The sequence below is a fragment of the Aedes albopictus genome, chromosome 2 (assembly GCF_035046485.1).
Source record: "Aedes albopictus strain Foshan chromosome 2, AalbF5, whole genome shotgun sequence".
NCBI lineage: Eukaryota > Metazoa > Arthropoda > Insecta > Diptera > Culicidae > Aedes > Aedes albopictus.
The window spans coordinates 211,152,610-211,169,813 of NC_085137.1; the positions used below are offsets into that span (position 1 = coordinate 211,152,610).

Sequence of the window (17,204 nt, forward strand, 5' to 3'; positions counted from 1 at the left end):
TGGAAAAACGGCTTTGGTGCATTTTTATTGTCCGATACTGTATGTATCAACTAATATGGCCACCCCGGAGCATATAGCATAGGTTCCACGAGGTGTCATCGGGGACATTTCTGATTTGTAACCAAAACATGCCGAGCCACGTATCAATCTTCATGATTTCGAAAGAATGGGATAGAAAAAATTTACTCAAGTATGTATCAACTGATATGGCCGCTCCGTGACACCTGGAACAGGTTCCGCGGGGGACTCTCAAACACAATAACACACATGAAATAATCACTTTTAGCCATTTACCAAAACAGGCATCAATTAGTACAAGATACTCAGAAACAGTTTTATTGTCAGTATCATCCTACTGAATAAATATAAAAGCGAGGACTATAGGGGCTTTCCATTAACGGATATGGATATTTGCCATTAAGTATGAGGCAATTTTCCTGAGTGATTGATATTTAGCTAACGACAACCAGTAACGATACAAACAAACGGATTTCGAGATGAAAAAAGGTTGCAACCAAAAGGACAAGAGGGAGGTCGCTAGATTTTCAAATTAAAAGTTTCAATCAATGATTACTATTTTATGTTGTCACAAAAAGTATTGCAACGCCAATAAGAACATAAGCTTCAAAATATATTTGTCGTCATAAAAGTCAATTATATAGTGATAAATGGAGAGTGATAAATGGAGTAAAGAAGGAATGCCAACCATCACTTCGGGATCTTCAAGTTTTAAACGCTGTGTGATTATATAAACCTTTTTATACATCATGGTGGTAATTCATAGGACATGTTAAAACAGTTATAGCATTTAAAAAGTATGGTCACCACAAAACTTGATAGAATACCACTTTTTATACTGATCCACCAGAATACCTGCCCTTTATTTACGTAGTTTTCGTGGAGAGCTGAAAAGCGGGCTTTGTTTCAGTAGGAGCGTTACACCAAGAAGGATAATGAAAATATATACACCCTTTAATATAATTTCATCACGGTTACAGATTTTTGGTTAAATATTTGATCAAACCTTATTTATCAACTTATGAATGTCTATAAAATTTTCGTAACGGGACCCCATGCACGGTGCTCCCCAGACCGTTATTATAAAATAAAAATCTCCATCCAATCGGTGCCCACCATTCGTTTTCTATGACCATCCTGCATGTCTGGGCAAAATTTGAAAAAAATCGTAGGGCCCATTTTTGAGTTAGGCCCTTTTAAAGGGCGTAAAGCCATATATTCAAAGAAATAATCGAAATATTTATGTGCTCAGCCATTTTTTAACGATGTTGATGAAATATTTCCAAGAATAATTGTATTGCATTGAGTATTAGATATGTTTGGCATAGTTTTTGTTGAACTTTTTGAAGAAAATATGAACATTTTTATTAATTGATATAAATAAATGTGAATTAATATGAAAATATTTCAATAATGTTTGTAACTTCTCAAGTTCAAATACGATAAGAAAATCGTGAATATAAATAAACAACCAAGTAAAAATAGGAAATGCACATTATGTGCGTAAGGATAAAAGGAAGAAGAGTTTTTTTTATCTAGTTAATTTATTCGGGGCTCAATCGCATATAAAGTTTTACGAAGCCGAAGATCTTTTTTGAACTAAATATATACAATATACTCACGATAACAACTTTTTGATCATATCTGTTAGTAATGGGAGGAAGCCAAAATATTTGTGGCAGCTCGAGGTTAGAAGGTCACATTTTGAGGGATGGACAGGGTAAGGGTTGAACCAAAGGTTTCACTGCAGCTCATCTGGGGCGAATTGCATCTTGCTAGCGTAGAAAAAGAGTTTAAATTGTTTTAAGCTCTTAACATACTAGTTTTATTTGCAGAAGAATTAAAACAACGAATAAATTCTGTATAAAATCAGGAATACCAATATGTGTTGATTTATAAATTTCGATTGGCAATTGCATTTAATCAAGTATATATTGTATTTAAAGTAATATCTTGAATACGAAAGTAGTGTAGTATAAATAATAATATCAACACTGAAAAATGTGTTTAAATTTACTATGAGAAAACATGATCATCACACCACAAGTGCCTCTTGACAGCGATTTGACTTCTCTTTTATCAACTAATTCGATAATCACACGGTGCTTTGTTCGAAACTGATTGGCCGTAGAATCTTTGTTTTAAATGTGAAAAGATGCCATGCCATGGTGAAATTGAGTTAATGTCAATCGTTGATCTGAAACGAATCGCAGTCCCCTCAAATTCAATGGCGTTGAGTATTAGGTTCAATTCCACAGAATAGTAATGCTAACCACAAGCGGTTTTAAGCGTATGAGTATGATAAATGCCGAACTGCTGATACTATGTGGACGTGTATTGAAAATTAAAAGACTCTAATGCCGAAGCAAGTCTGTATATATCTACTTTTACAGAGGCATTTGCATATTTTATGTGGGTAATTTCTTCAATAATTTTCGCAACTCATTTCAACTGGCGCTATCCATAATCAACGTAAGGTATCTGTTCTGGTCTGTTTTGTGTATTATTTTTGTTGTTTTTTTGTAAAAAGTGAGAATACAGCATAACAACAAGAAAGAAACCAATCGGTGGCCATCTTAACACCCTCCCCCTTTTGTCCACACAATATTTTCAACATTTAAGGGACCGGAATATTGACCTTCTTTCCTTTAGATGGTTGATTTATTAATAACTTTAAATCCTTTTTTTTGTGTTAACTAATATAAAAACTTTCTGTATAAATGTATCAGATGTATTAACATGGATTTAAGAAAATAACTTTTTATCTGTTTTAACTAACTTTTAGCCCAATAAGATTTCTAGTCGAAATGGCTTACTTTCCTGTCCTTTACATACATTAGAAGTGGGATTCCGGCCCCAGTCTTAAAACACACGTGATTCACACTAGAATGTCCCAACATCGTGATGGATATCACTTTATCAACTCTTGAGAATGATGAAATGTTATTAAACTCGAGAGACATAAAACACTGGCAAAACGATTGATATCTTGTAGCAAATATGTTTAAACCCATTCCTTTGAATAAGATATTTTGTTGAGATCTGCTCTGCCTCATACTTGAGTATTTATTTTGTGTTTCATTCATGTGTGAAAACGAACAATATATGGATAAAATTTCAAGGCTCCAACTTTTTTATACAATTTCTATTATGTCCCCCAAAATTCTATTTTGATTTCCTCATCACTTTTATCATGTATTAGATATCTTTATACTTTCCTTTTCTTGAAATTTTGTCCGCGTTTTATTCTTAGTTGAAGCAAACACAGATGTTCAGAATTTATTGTAATATTCACGTTACAATAAACTAAGTGAGTACTATTATCCATATTACAACACTCAAATGTTCAGATTTTCTTTAAAAAATCTAGACTAGCATTTGAAAATGGCGTAACAACCATTGCAAATTTCTGCAACCTCTGGCCAGTAATAGGTAGAGCAGACTCCCTTGTATCTCATAACGGTTTATGTTTTCATAAATAAATGGATATACGTCTAGGAGGGACGGAAGAAGCTGAGACATGCAATGATTGTTCCGCCCTTTTCACATGTTGGTAGAAATCAGTCAAAACTATGTTTGATACTACTGGTACTCAATACAAAACATGCAGGATAGTCATAGAAAACAAATGGTGGGCACCGATTGGATGGAGATTTTTATTTTATAATAACGGTCTGGGGAGCACCGTGCATGTCTACGCACCCAATGTAACGCCTAAGATAACGCGTCGATCAAGGTAACCCATATGTTGGAAGAAAGGTCTCCACGAGTACTAACAGAATTCCTAAAGTTCGTAATAAATTCGTTATTACAACAAATATGCCATTTTCGTAACGGGACACCATTAAATTGCGGCTATTTCAAAAAGTGCTTAAAACATATCAAAACCCATTTTTATGAAAAGTGTGCTTTGGGTGCATAAAATATACATTATTATACTACACTAGCTGTACCCGGCAAACTTTGTCTTGCCTACTGCGTTTTTTGACGTTTCAAGACCAAGTCCCCGTACGCGGATTGCATTGAAAATCAATTTTCAAAAACTCTCAATTTTTCCATGTTTTTTTGCCTCATAAACCTTCCTTGGGTAAAAACTAACGGAACAAAACTAAGATGATCAAAATCGGACCTTCCGTTCGCAAGTTATGCGCGGTCCCACGTATGCCACTGCATTTTTATATATATAGATTAAAAAATAGGTATAATGTTTTCGAACTTTAACATGCAAGCAGGCATATTTGAAAATTATCAATAAAAAAATTCATTTTTCTTACATAAAATGCTATTACTTCACCTAGCTATTTAAATACGTTGCCAGTCAAATTAAGTAAAACAAATAGTTTTCCTAAGGTCGATTCTACCCTTTTTCATATGCTGGAAAGCTTGGGGCGAAACAATCGTTTTGAAATTTCACATCCTTGGCGTAGAAGTGCGTGGAATGTGTCAATAGGCACAAGAGGATAATTGGGTTGTTTAATGAATAAAATATTGCTATTTTCTATAGCCTAAGCGAAAGAGCTCATTTTTCTGAGTATTTCGTCAATTTATTGGATTCCAATACCTTTGTTTTGAAGGTCAAATTAACAAAACAGTTTTAACTTTCGTGGATAGAATGACAGTTCAATCGCTAAAATGACAGTTCGACCCGAACAAAAAAATTTCCCCATACAAACTTTAAATGCATTTTAAAAATAGTTCCCGGACTCCAAAAATTATGAAATTTTGGATTTAGACTAATTTTGGGGCGGAGAATGAAATAATCCGGGTACCCCTAAAGAACCCAATTATTCGATGCGGGCTCATAGTGCCCAGAAATTCCTATTCCTACCTCCGCATGGCAACCTTCGGGAAGATCGGGTAACCAACCTTGGTGGGAATTTTGGTCGTAGGCTGACAGATAAGGGAGGTTTTCTTCTGCAAACCTGGGTGTCTGTTCTCCAGAAAGAGCTACTCACAACAGCGTTTGGGGCAGTTGATCGACGTCCGAGTGCCAGTGAAGAACTCTACGCTGAACAACTGTGCATCATTAAAGTAGGGGTTTTCCAGCCGTAAAAAACATTGTAATGAAAAATCAGCAACAGAATAATACGAACCGAGCTCAACGGCAACGACCCCAGTGAACGAAAAGGACTTGCGATTGGAAACTCGGTACGTGGAACTGCCGTTTCCTCAACTTTATTGGGAGCACCGGCATACTCGCCGATCTACATACTGAAGCCTTCAGTCAGAAAGATCCCGAGATCGGCATCGTAGTGCTACAGGAGGTGTGTTGGGAAGGTCCATGGTGCGAACGTTTAGATGTAATCATACCATCTGCCAGAGCTGCAGGAATACATGTGGCCTGGGAATAGCTTTCTTCGTGATGCGATATGCAGAGGCACGTAATCGGTTGGAGGCCCATCGACGAAAAATGTCCAGGTTGAGGATCCAGGACCGATTCTTCCAGCATTGTCAACGTGCACAACCAACACTACGGAAGCACTGATGATGACAAGGACGTATTCTTCGCCCAGCTCGAACGCGAGTACGACAACTGCCCAAGCCACGACGATAAGACAAGAATGAATTCAGATGGACGATTGGAAAGTTCAGCGCCCACCAGCTAACGAACGAAAATGGCTTACGACTCGATTTCGCCGACTCCATAAACATGGCCATACGTAGCACCTTTTTTCAACACAGCCTCCCGTATCTTTACACCTGGAGATCACCACAGCAGAGGGAATCGCAAATCGACCACGTTCTGATTGACGGACAGTACTTCCCCTACATTATCGACGCTAGGACATATCGACGTATCTACAGTGTACGGTACCAACGATCGCTACGGTATAACCTAGGCATTCGTGCAGAACCTCGAGGCAGCGTTGCCAGATGAAGTCGAGCTCGATGTGGGTCCTCTAAAGGTCTGCTAGAGTAAAAGCAGTCGTCAACGACGCAGACGAGCGCTACATCGGGAACTTGGAAAAGATTCGACGGAACGAGTGATGTGCAGAGAGTTTAGAGAAGAACGCAGGGTGGGCGATAATGCTTCAGCAAGGAACCCGGTTGAACGTGTAACAATACAAACAGAAGTGGAAACAATTGACCCAGCTCATTCGGGAGAAAAAGCGCCGCCTGGAAGAAGCGGAGTGTGAAGAAATGGAGCTGCTGTGTCAAACACGGAAGTTTTACCAGAAGCTCAACGAACCGAGTATTGTGGCGTACTCACTTGCGTGCGCAGCCTTTTCTTTTTTCTCGCTCGTTCATTTTGTTGAACGCAAGAAAGAGCGAGATAAAAGAGGGGGCAAAGTGCCCCCTCTAATATCTGTTTCTTTCGCGTGTTTGTTTACGAGAGTGAGTGAGAAAAAAGAAAAAGCTGCGGACGCTAGAGGGCATACTATTGTTTATTATGTCTATATGTAATGTATGTACTTTTTATAGAGTGCATCAAAAATTATCATATTTTGACTGTCGGCGTCAGAGTGGACTACGAGATTTTTCGGACAGGTAAAGATAAGCTGGAGTATTCGTTAAACTTGAGCTTTTCGACGTTATTTTGATGCAGATGTGTCAATAAGTTACATAAAATAATAATAGTATTTTTGAAAATAATATTAGAGATTTGAAATTTCAAGTGCTTGCAGAACATTTTCTCCAAATCAGTAAAAAAACAGACGGTCCGGTCTGAATTAACGCCGACCAATTATGTACATCATTGGTACAAATTTGGGCTCGATTGGTTAATCTTTCGCGAAGCTAGAATCGTTCTCGTGAAACACTAGGGTAAGAAATCAAAATTTGAACTAGTCAAAATGTAATCTTAATTTGAAGTATTTTGAAATTCATTGAAATGACGTACTTTTGGAGCAAATTTTGTCCCGAAAAAGATGTTAAACAGTTTTCCGTAATATAATCTGATAACATAAGCTTTGAAAGCATTGAAAAAAGCGTTTTTGCCATCGAAAATAAGCAATTGAAAAATCACTGTGATTTCACCTATTTCCCCCCAGAGAAAGCCCATTTTCGGTGCACCCATACAGCTCATGCATTGCATCACACGCAATAAGTGAATACGTCAAATGAAAGCTTATTTATCGTAGAATCGACCAACCGAATAATATGCCGCATTATTTGTTATGAAATTATCAAATTTAAGTGATTCTTACTTGAACCATTTGTAATCTAAATTTGAACTAGTAAACGGGGGTGAGCTTCTAATGTTGGCCTGTAGATTGCGCTAGTGGTTGCTTTGTTTACTCTTGGGGGATGAAAAATTCCAAATTTAGTTTCCAAATTCCTAAAAAAATTCGAACATTCTGAGTTGACATTCTACTGCCTAATGAAAAACAGGTATGAGAATCATCAGATTCATGTGATTTTTAATTGTTTAGCATGGAATTGGCTGTTTTGTGAGTTACTCGAGCTGCCGCCGCCAGTATTTCAAATTAAGATTAAAATTGGTTCAAATTATGATTGCGATGGTTCAAATTAAGATTAAAATCATTGTTGATGAAAAATCGAATATTTCAATGAAATTCGGTGCAAATACAAACTTTTTACAATTTAACAGAAAGCTTATACCCATGGCTTTCATGTACATACGATTTTGCCGTAGTAAATTATTTCCATGTGGGAGAAAAAATCTCTCAAAATTTGCACTGCTTCAGGAAGTCGCAATTTGGTTCAAATTTTGATTACCTACACTATTTTTAGACAACCAATTTTTGAACTGTCATATCTTCGAAACCAGTTGTCGTACCGCTCCGTGGACATTAGCCTGTCCGATTTTCTTTTTGATGCCATCGCGAACACGTCCGGTAGCATCAAGAATAACCAACAGAATGATTAGGCTCGGCTTGCAACGAAGTCATATACCCCCCCTTCGTAACATTCCTCTCTCGATTCTGCCCTCCGAATACTAACACCTACCCTTCAAGCTCTCGTTCACGCGCTCTATTTCTCTTTCGGGTTCGGCTCAATCATCCTACTCGGTGTTCTCTCATTCTCTCCCTCGTACGCCAAAAACGAAGTAATACGTTCGTATCTTACTTCGGCAATCATCTTCCGGGTCAGCGGGTCGTTCAGATTTTCGTGCAGTCTCAGTGTTTGTCATTTTTTCCATACACTCTTATTTTTATACCGTCTTTATTTCACTTAAAGTTACGCTATGCATTTAATTTACCATGGAAACCTATACCCAGCCAATATCTACTACACCAGTGAATGAAATTTTGAACGTTCATCAACAACATATTGATACATGATGCGACATTTTAAAATGTAATATTTTTTTACGACGAATATAGTTATACTGGTTTAACATTTCCACTCATATAGAGGAAGCTAGTTTTAGGACACATTAGGCTTTCACGAATTTTGGTAATTTTTGCTCAACTCCTACAGCATTGGTATCAAAAAAGCAAATAACCAAAAGACATTTGAAAATATGATGCCGTTTTTAAAAAAATCATCTTATTACGTATAATAGGGTGTTCCAGAACAAAATCTATCAAAAAATCAACTTTTTAAGGTTTTTCTGAATACAAATGTGATAATTACACATTTTTCCTTCAATTTTATTGGCAAACGTTGTTTGGAGAACTTGTAGCAAACAAGTATAGCTTTCAATTTTTGCCGAAAGAATTAAGTTTTGACAAGTTTTAGTGTAGTTATGATTTTTTTGAAGTTCAAAAATAGTCGAAAAACACAAAATTGATTTGATGCACCTCCTAATTTCAATGGATTTGGCTGAAATTTTGACCAGTTTCTTCTTTTAGGATGTCAATCAAAATGTGGGGCTGGATTTGAAAATCAGAGAACATTTTTGAAAAGGTTGACAGGCCTACAATGTATTGTTGATAACGTTCAAAATTTCATTCAATTCGGTTCACTGGTTTCTGAGATATGACAGTTCCAAATAAGCTGTCTTAAAAATAGTTTTTACAAGAAAGGTTCTAGCTTCGCGAAAGGTTAACCAGCCGAGCTTGTAATAGGTTGACAAACAGTCAAAATTTGAGATTTTTTATGCACTATTTGAAAAGTTACAACATGTTGAATTTTTTGTGAGTTGCCTATCCCAAACATTTTGGTCATCCCCTGTATGTACATATGTAGAAGCGCTACATCCACCTTTTAATCATCCCACGTCCGTATAGCACTATAGAGCGCAAAAATGCACAAATGCACAATTGCGTAAATTGTCTTAATTTTATTTGGTTTTCCAAGAACATTTATTTTTACTATGTCATTGAATTTTCTTCATCCAGAACATGTACCTCATCTCCTGAGTCACACTCTTCATCTTCGGATGAACTGATTTCTGATATATCTGATTCATCTACCGGAAACGGAAGGGGCTCAAGTGGTAGCTTTGAATATTCGTATTTCTCAATCAACATCGGCTGCCATACTACTTCTCTCGAGTCACATCCCTCCTTTTCATCGACGTAATATTTTCCACTGATCATGACTTTGGCGTCGAATGTAAAACAACCCAGACCTCTTGGTTTATCTTCGTCCCAATATCCGTGAAATCGGTAGTCTTCAAAAATTATTTCTGCGGGACCACAAGCGACTCCTTCGATCCATGTCCCCTTCAAGGTAACGCCACCGCGGCTGAACACGTAACACCCAACACCGTGACGCTTGTCCTTGAACCAGTTTCCTTCATAATGTGCTCCGTTCGGATACTGGTATTTTCCAATTCCATGTCGTTGATCTTTTCTGAATTCCCCTTCGTACTGCGAGCAGTCTGGGTAATACATCCGACCCATGCCATGCTTTAGACCCTTGCGCCAATGCCCATCGTATCTGTGACAATCTTGCAAAACCAACCGTCCATTGCCATGAAGTAAGCCTTTCCTAAACTGTCCTTCATATCGACCACCAGCAGCGAATTTGGCTCTGCCTTCTCCGTGCGGCTCAAATCGTGAGTTCCTTGGGCCGTTGTATTTCTAGATGTGGATGGAATCTATTTCAAAAAGGTTTTTTGAGTATGCCACCAACTTACTTGAATATCAAATTCGAATAGTTTCTCCTCTTCTGACGGTTGGTACTCATTAACAATTTTCTCATCAATCATTCCATGTGCCATCTTAGAAAATGTCAATTCAAATGCATAGCCTGCTTCTCGACCTGCTTTTTTCTAATGGTAGGTGTTACCGTCCAACCTCGTTGGTTTGACCGCATCTAATCTTTGAAATGAACTAACACTCGGTTTATTGTTGTTCTGAATACGAGTGCTCAGCTCATGTTTATTGCGTTAGGAGTATTTATATGTGATGTTAACAATAGCTGATTGTTTATGTTCAAAAGGTTCTTGACTCATATTGTTGATCAACATTCTGAATACAGTCAGGTTTTTTTTACGCGGTTTTCATTTACGCGGCCGCGTAAATCAGGCCAAACATGTCTAAAGGTCCAATCTGCAGAAGAGAGGCTCTCTTTGGTTTCCCTCTCTTTCGTTAATATCTCAGCTGTTTATTTGTATTATGATTGTCTCCTTGCATTGAACGATGGTCAAAACAATGGTCTTTTGATTTGTACTGCAAAAATAGTTGAAAAGTGTACCATTACATTGCAATAATTGAAAGAGAAAGTGAACAAAGAGAGCCTCTCAAATGCAGATAGGACCTATTGAAATGTTTGGCCTGAAATGAAAACTCCATACAAAAAAAAAATCATCGTCTTATTTTTGCATGATTCGTCGAGAAATGGTGAGACTTTTTTTTACGCGGTTTTTCGGATTTTGAACTGAGTTTTTTTTTTACGCGGTACGTATCCCCCGCGTAAAAAAAACCTGACTGTAGTTCTGTATCAGTTGAGGTATTACTACTACCTACCTTAGCTATCATCATCAGTAACAATCATTTTGGAATTAGCACTCGGCGGCATTCACTTACACTGAAATAAATGTTGTTGTGGAAACTACCGATTCCATAGTAAAATTACTAACCGTACCTATGATTTTCAACCGACAACAAAATCTGTTAAGGTAACTTAAATATGCTTAAAATTACAATGCATTGTAGTCAATTCAACTAAAAGCGTAGTCGTCTCAACAGCAAAACATTGTTAATTTTTCCTGGACACGCATTTTACAACACAGTATGGTGAAAAATACAATGCTCATTTGTTAAATTAAGATTAATTTTAGTAATGTCAACTGCACTGCTAGTTAAGTTGACAGTGTTTTAGTAGAATTAACTGGAAATTGTTGTCGGTTGAGAATCATAGGTACGGTTAGTAATTTTACTATGGAATCGGTAGTTTCCACAACAAAATTTATTTCAGTGTACTTCATTCCCATCCAGCCTACACTGAACTAAATAGTTGTACTCAACAATATCTTTCCCCTTAATGGAATTTGTTCTTAGACTAATGGTTTAACTTCAAACTGTATTATTATTATTTCAACAATTCATATAATTTTCAAAATTATTAATCACTTGAACACTTTGGTATAAACAAAAGCTGCGTCTGTCTTTTTCTTCTTTGTTCTGCATGATCTTCGTAGAACTGGAACATCATCAGTAGAATGCTGCCTTGGCTGTTGTGATGGTGGCAACGAGCAGGGGTGTAACTCACGACTAGCTGGCAGCGGTTGCTCCGAAGTGATATCGAACCCGTAAAATTCATCATCGCTCTCATCTCGCTCTGTTCGACTTCTCTTTGAGCTTCTTTGTTGCCTCCTGCTCTGTTGATCTTCTTCCATTTCCTCTGGGTTTGTGTTCGTTTTTCGTTCCTCACTGTCTGGCTTCGGGACTTGGAGCGTCGCATTACGCCTTCGTCCAGCCGAATCATTCCGAATTCTCACCTGCCCCTTGTGGGCCGAGACGAGGGTTGACCCGATGGCGATCTGCAATACATTTTGAGAAATTCTTTTAACGAAAGTTGCTTCAATCCATTTTTCAATATCTTTAGGATTGTGGTTCTTATAGTAAACCTTATCACCCAATTTCAATTTAGCATAGGGATCATGCCTCGTCTCATCATTACAGTTGTATCTCAAAGCTAATGGCTCGGCCAAATGTCGCTTATATTTACTTTTGGGATTCACTAAAAAAAGAACTGTTTTTGGTTTGTAACTTAATACATTTTCAGAAGGATACTTTTCTCCGTCAGATAAACAAGTGTTTCTGTAGTTGAAAAGAAAATAATGGATTTTTTCTTGTAAATCTAAATGTTTTAATGTGGGATCCAAAAGGATTTTTTTCAGTACTTCTTTTGATTCTCGAACTAACCGTTCAGCTTGACCGTTGCTTTGAGGACGATACGGTGGATTTTTGAAAACTTGTATTCCTTGACGTTCCATAAAGCTGATAAAATGTTTAGAATTAAACGGTGGTCCATTGTCTGTCACCACTACATCCGCCAGACCAAATCGTGCGAAAAACTCAATGAACTGTTTGATAACTTTCTCCGAATCGGTACCGTATTTCATCCAGCTTATTTCCAACCACTTTGAAAAGCTATCAACAATCAATAGGAATATGCGTCTTTCGAAATAAAAAAAATCTGCATGAATTCTACTGAATGGCCGGGTAGTAGCAATCCATTCCGGAGTATTCTTTTGTGTTGGAACAATCAACGTTTTGGAACAAACTTCACAGTTGTTTACGAATGATTCGATGTCGTTATTAAGGGGGAAATCAGTTTGGTTTTTCTAACACATGCTTGCTTAATTTTCTCACATGTGTGAGTTTTCAATTGAAGATGAAGAAATACTCGAATTTTCACCACTATCTGATATCGAGTTATTTTAAAATTTGCTTCAACGCTTGCTCAGGACACTTACCTTTTCATTGAAACCAAGAAACACAACATTTTCACAATATTTCACTGCAAAACTGCTAATTTATAAATTGTGCGCTATCTTTTCCAAATTCTCCCCCAACGCACACCAGCTCGCACCATTTCACTAGCACTATCTTACCGGGACCAGTCTCACTTTTTTATTGCCTCTCGAAACGTAATTGCTTCCATAATCGAAGTGTAAAATGTTTCACCGGCTTCACAAACGGAATAATATTCACTACATCACGAAAAAGTCCGCGGCGATAGCCACACAATCGCGAAAACTGCACAAAATCGTTTTTCACTTTCCAACCGGCGCGGTATTTACTTCCATGTAGTGCACATACATGGTGTGGCTCTTCTTGATTTGCTGTTTCTTTTATTCTCCCATTGCCTATGCGTGCATATTTCTTGCGTCATATGCACAGCGTGATAAACAAGTTGAAGATGGGAAAGAGACAAATGAAACCGGGCTTTGAAAGTCAAAATAGGTTCCTGTTACTCATCATCATTCGCTTCTACTTCGGGTGTGCCTCAAGGCAGCAATCTAGGGCCCACGTTATTTTCATTGTTTTTCAATGATGTTACTAAAAAGATTCTGCCTTGCTGTCGATCGTTATACGCCGATGATCTAAAATTGTTTAACGTCATTCGCTCATCGGACGATGCAAAAAAACTACAACAGTATTTATCACATTTTGAAAATTGGTGTCATCGGAACAGAATGTCATTAAGCATAGATAAATGTCAGGTCATTATATTTTCACGTAAACGGAGGTCAGTTTTTGCCGCATATAAACTAAACGATATTTCTTTAAAGCATGTTTCTTCCGTCACTGATTTAGGAGTAATTCTTGACACTAAGTTGAATTTTGTTGAGCACATGACATCAACTATTTGTAAGGCCAACCGTCAGCTTGGGTTCATTACTAAAGTGTGTAAGTCTTTCCGAGATCCATACTGTTTCCGTTCATTGTATTGCTCGTTGGTTCGTTCTATTCTGGAATTTTCTTGTGTTGTCTGGTCCCCTAGCTACGTCACATGGAATTTACGTGTGGAATCCGTTCAACGTCGATTCATTCGTCGTGCCCTTGCCCATCTTCCTTGGAATGATCCGATTGCTGTACCTCCGTATGCGAACCGATGTTTACTTTTGAACCTTGAGACGCTTTCGACACGACGTACTAAAGCTGAGGCCTTATTTGCAGCCAAGGTTATATTAGGTGATATTGATTCCCCCAGCCTTCTAGGCAATTTAAATTTTTCGGCTCCCTCTCGTACGCTTCGATCCTCATGTTTCTTTGACCTGTCGTTCAGGAAGACCAACTATGGAAAATATGAACCTATCCGTAGAATATGTGCCTCATTTAACAAATATTCCAGTTACTTTGATTTTACATGTTCTAGTTCATTGTTTAAAAATAGAGTTGATAAGGTTAGGGTTAGTTAGTATTAGTATTAGTATTAGTATTAGTATGTTCAATTAGACATATAGTTGTCCGTTGAATGTTTGTATTTTGTTGTTTTGTTTTGTCAAAAGATACAGGTTTTTTAATCAGCTTTGCTGGTTTTTCCTGTCTTAAAAGAATCAAATACAGCAAATAAATAAATAAATAAATAAATAAATGCACTAACGAACCTGCCTCATCTGCACATCCGCGTGCAGGAGTGTTTGTTTACTCTCTGTAAAGTCAGTAGGCGCTTTCACCAATACTTATAAATTGTGAGTTGAACCTTTACCGAACCAATAAATACACCTCCTTGCCTGTTGCTTCATTTTGACAATTCCTTTGTGATTAGCGTGTAGAAGTTGTAATACTCTTCTTTGTAATGACACTGGGATTATAATCCTGTCTTGGAAAAGTAAACATCCGTCAATTTCTTCAATATCCTGATGCTGTGAATATATGTTTTTGAAGGAAATATCTATTCGTTCAGGCCAACCATTTTTCATAAAGGCAAGTATTTGTTGTAAATATAAGTCAGTTTTTGTCTCTCTGGCCACAGCAGTATAATCTAGAGGCATTTCCTGCGAAACATTCAAACTCTTCACATGCTGATTTTCTAAGCTTTTTGGAACTTCCACCTCTAATGGAAAACGAGAACAGAAGTCTGCATTAGCCATTTTGTTTGCTGGTCTATACTCAATTGTGTAATCATAGATTGACAATTCCATGACATAACGCTGAAGTCTTGTTACTGAAATCGAATTCTGCCCTGTTTTTCCAAATATACCTAATAAAGGCTTGTTAGGGCCCATATAGCCGAGGCGGTAAACGCACGGGTATTCAGCATGACCATGCTGAGGGTGACGGGTTCGATTCCCGGTCGGTCCAGGATCTTTTCGTAAAGGAAATTTCCTTGATTTCCTTGGGCATAGAGTATCTTTGTGCCTGCCACACGATATACACATGCAAAATGGTCATTGGCAGAGGAAGCTCTCAGTTAATAACTGTGGAAGTGCTCATAGAACACTAAGCTGAGAAGCAGGCTTTGTCCCATTGAGGACGTTACGCCAAGAAGAGAGAGAGAGAAAGGCTTGTGATCAGTGAAAATAGTAAAATGTTGTCCAAATATGAATTTGTGAAACTTTTTCACCGTTGAAACTACTGCCAAAGCCTCAAGATGTATTATTGGATAACTTTTCTGTGCATGGTTAAGTGAGAATGATGTGAACCAAATAGGCTTCTCAGTTCCATTTATAACATGAGAAATAACTCCGCCTAGTCCATAAGAAGAAGCATCTGTGCTAATGACTATTGGTTGCTTTGGATCGTAAAATGTGAGAACATTAGCGTTAAGTATTTTTTCTTTACACTGCTTGAAAGCTTCGTCACATTTGAAGTCCCATAGAAATCTAACGTCCTTTTTCAGCAAATGATAGAGCGGGTTCAACGTAGTTGATAAATTCTGGAGAAATTTTCCATAATAATTTACTAAACCTAAGAAAGCTTTCAGTTCTGTACTGTTTTTGGGAATTTTTGCTGCGTTAATAGTAGATACCTTTTCCGGGTTTGGCATTAACCCTTTGTCTGATATAATATGCCCGAAGTATGGCAGCTGTGATACAAAAAATTTGCATTTATTGAAGTTAATTTTGAATTTGCTCTAGCAAGTCTCTCTAATACCGTGTTGAGTCGTCTGTAACAATCGTCAAAGTCCTTTCCAGCAATGAGGACATCGTCTAAATAACAGTAAACATATTCAATTCCTTCCAAAATGGATTCCATTATTTGCTGAAATATTGCTGAACTAGAGGAGGCGCCCTGAGGTAGCCGGTTGTACATAAAAAGGCCTTTAATAGTATTTATTACAGTTATTCTTCTCGATTTTTCCGACAACTGCAACTGAGTATATGCCGTTGCTAAATCTAAAGAGCAGAAAACCTTACAACCAGATAATGAGGCGAATAAATCCTGAGCCGTTGGTAAAGGATATGTATTCGCAATTAAAACTTTGTTAATAGATGTCTTGCAGTCTATAACCAGCCTAATATCGCCATCTTTTTTTTACAATAGCTACGACTGGAGATGCCCATAAACTGGTTTTTACTGGAGTGATAATCTTATCTCTTTCCAACAGGCATAAATGGTCTAAAACTTTGTCTTTTAGTCTATATGGTACTTCATAAGGCTTTTTGAATATTGGCTTATCCTCCTTTAGCACCAATTCTGCCTCGAACCCTACAATTGGTGACGAAAAATCTCTGTTGAAAGAGTCTGAAAAACGCTCTTTAATGATGCTTATGGCCTGTTCTCTATTATCTCCAACACTGGAGTGTTGTGAACCATATATATTTGCCTGTTTAGAGGACTTCGAAAAACTATTTCTCCAACCTTTAAAAAAACATCCATCCAATTTCTACCGATGAGAGAAGTAAAATAGTGATCTCCATCTAAAACAATTAATTCCAATTCGGCCACAGCATTATCCAAAGAAACCGTAACTAATGCTTTTCCCAAAATCTCCAAATTTGAACCGTTTATTACTATCAGTTTTCTAGCACTATTTTTCAGTTTAACATCACGAAACTTCTTTTTGAATTCTAACTTGCTCATTACAGACACTGCCGAACCACTATCGACTTCTATTTGGCATGATTGACCTTCTATATTGGCCTCGATTAGACAAGGTTTGCTAATTTTCTTAATAGAGGAAATCATTAGACAGGGATAGTCACCTTCTTCCTCAGTGTCGGAGTCATATTCTACTCGAAGCCGCTTGAAGTAATCATGTACATCGCCTGTACTTTGCTCGTCTTTCTCCGGTTGCACCTCCTTAACAAATTTAACCGAGTTCTTCTGGCTGTCTATGTACCTATAGCAGTTCTTCTGAATATGGCCACGTCTCTTGCAAAAATGACAAACAAAATTAGCATATCTGCCTCGGCTTGAGCTTCTATGATCTGA

The 17,204-nt window shown here is 37.5% G+C and overlaps 1 protein-coding gene across 1 annotated transcript; it reads right to left on the reverse strand.

The window, feature by feature from the left end:
* Window positions 1–9,188: 9,188 nt before the first annotated feature.
* On the reverse strand, window positions 9,189–10,325 carry LOC109421191 (radial spoke head 1 homolog). The gene is made up of 2 exons (XM_019695687.4): window positions 10,010–10,325; window positions 9,189–9,953 (listed from the first exon to the last, which is right to left on the reverse strand). The coding sequence occupies exons 1-2, from the start codon at window positions 10,091–10,093 to the stop codon at window positions 9,240–9,242; spliced, it is 798 nt and encodes a 265-aa protein (XP_019551232.2). The 5' UTR covers window positions 10,094–10,325; the 3' UTR covers window positions 9,189–9,239.
* Window positions 10,326–17,204: the final 6,879 nt, after the last annotated feature.

Coding starts and splice junctions, on each gene's coding strand:
- LOC109421191 (XM_019695687.4), bottom strand. CDS start 10,093: ATGGCACATGGAATGATTGATGAGAAAATTGTTAATGAGTACCAACCG. Junction 9,954..10,009: donor TATTCGAATTTGATATTCAA/GTAAGTTGGTGG, acceptor ATCCACATCTAG/AAATACAACGGCCCAAGGAA.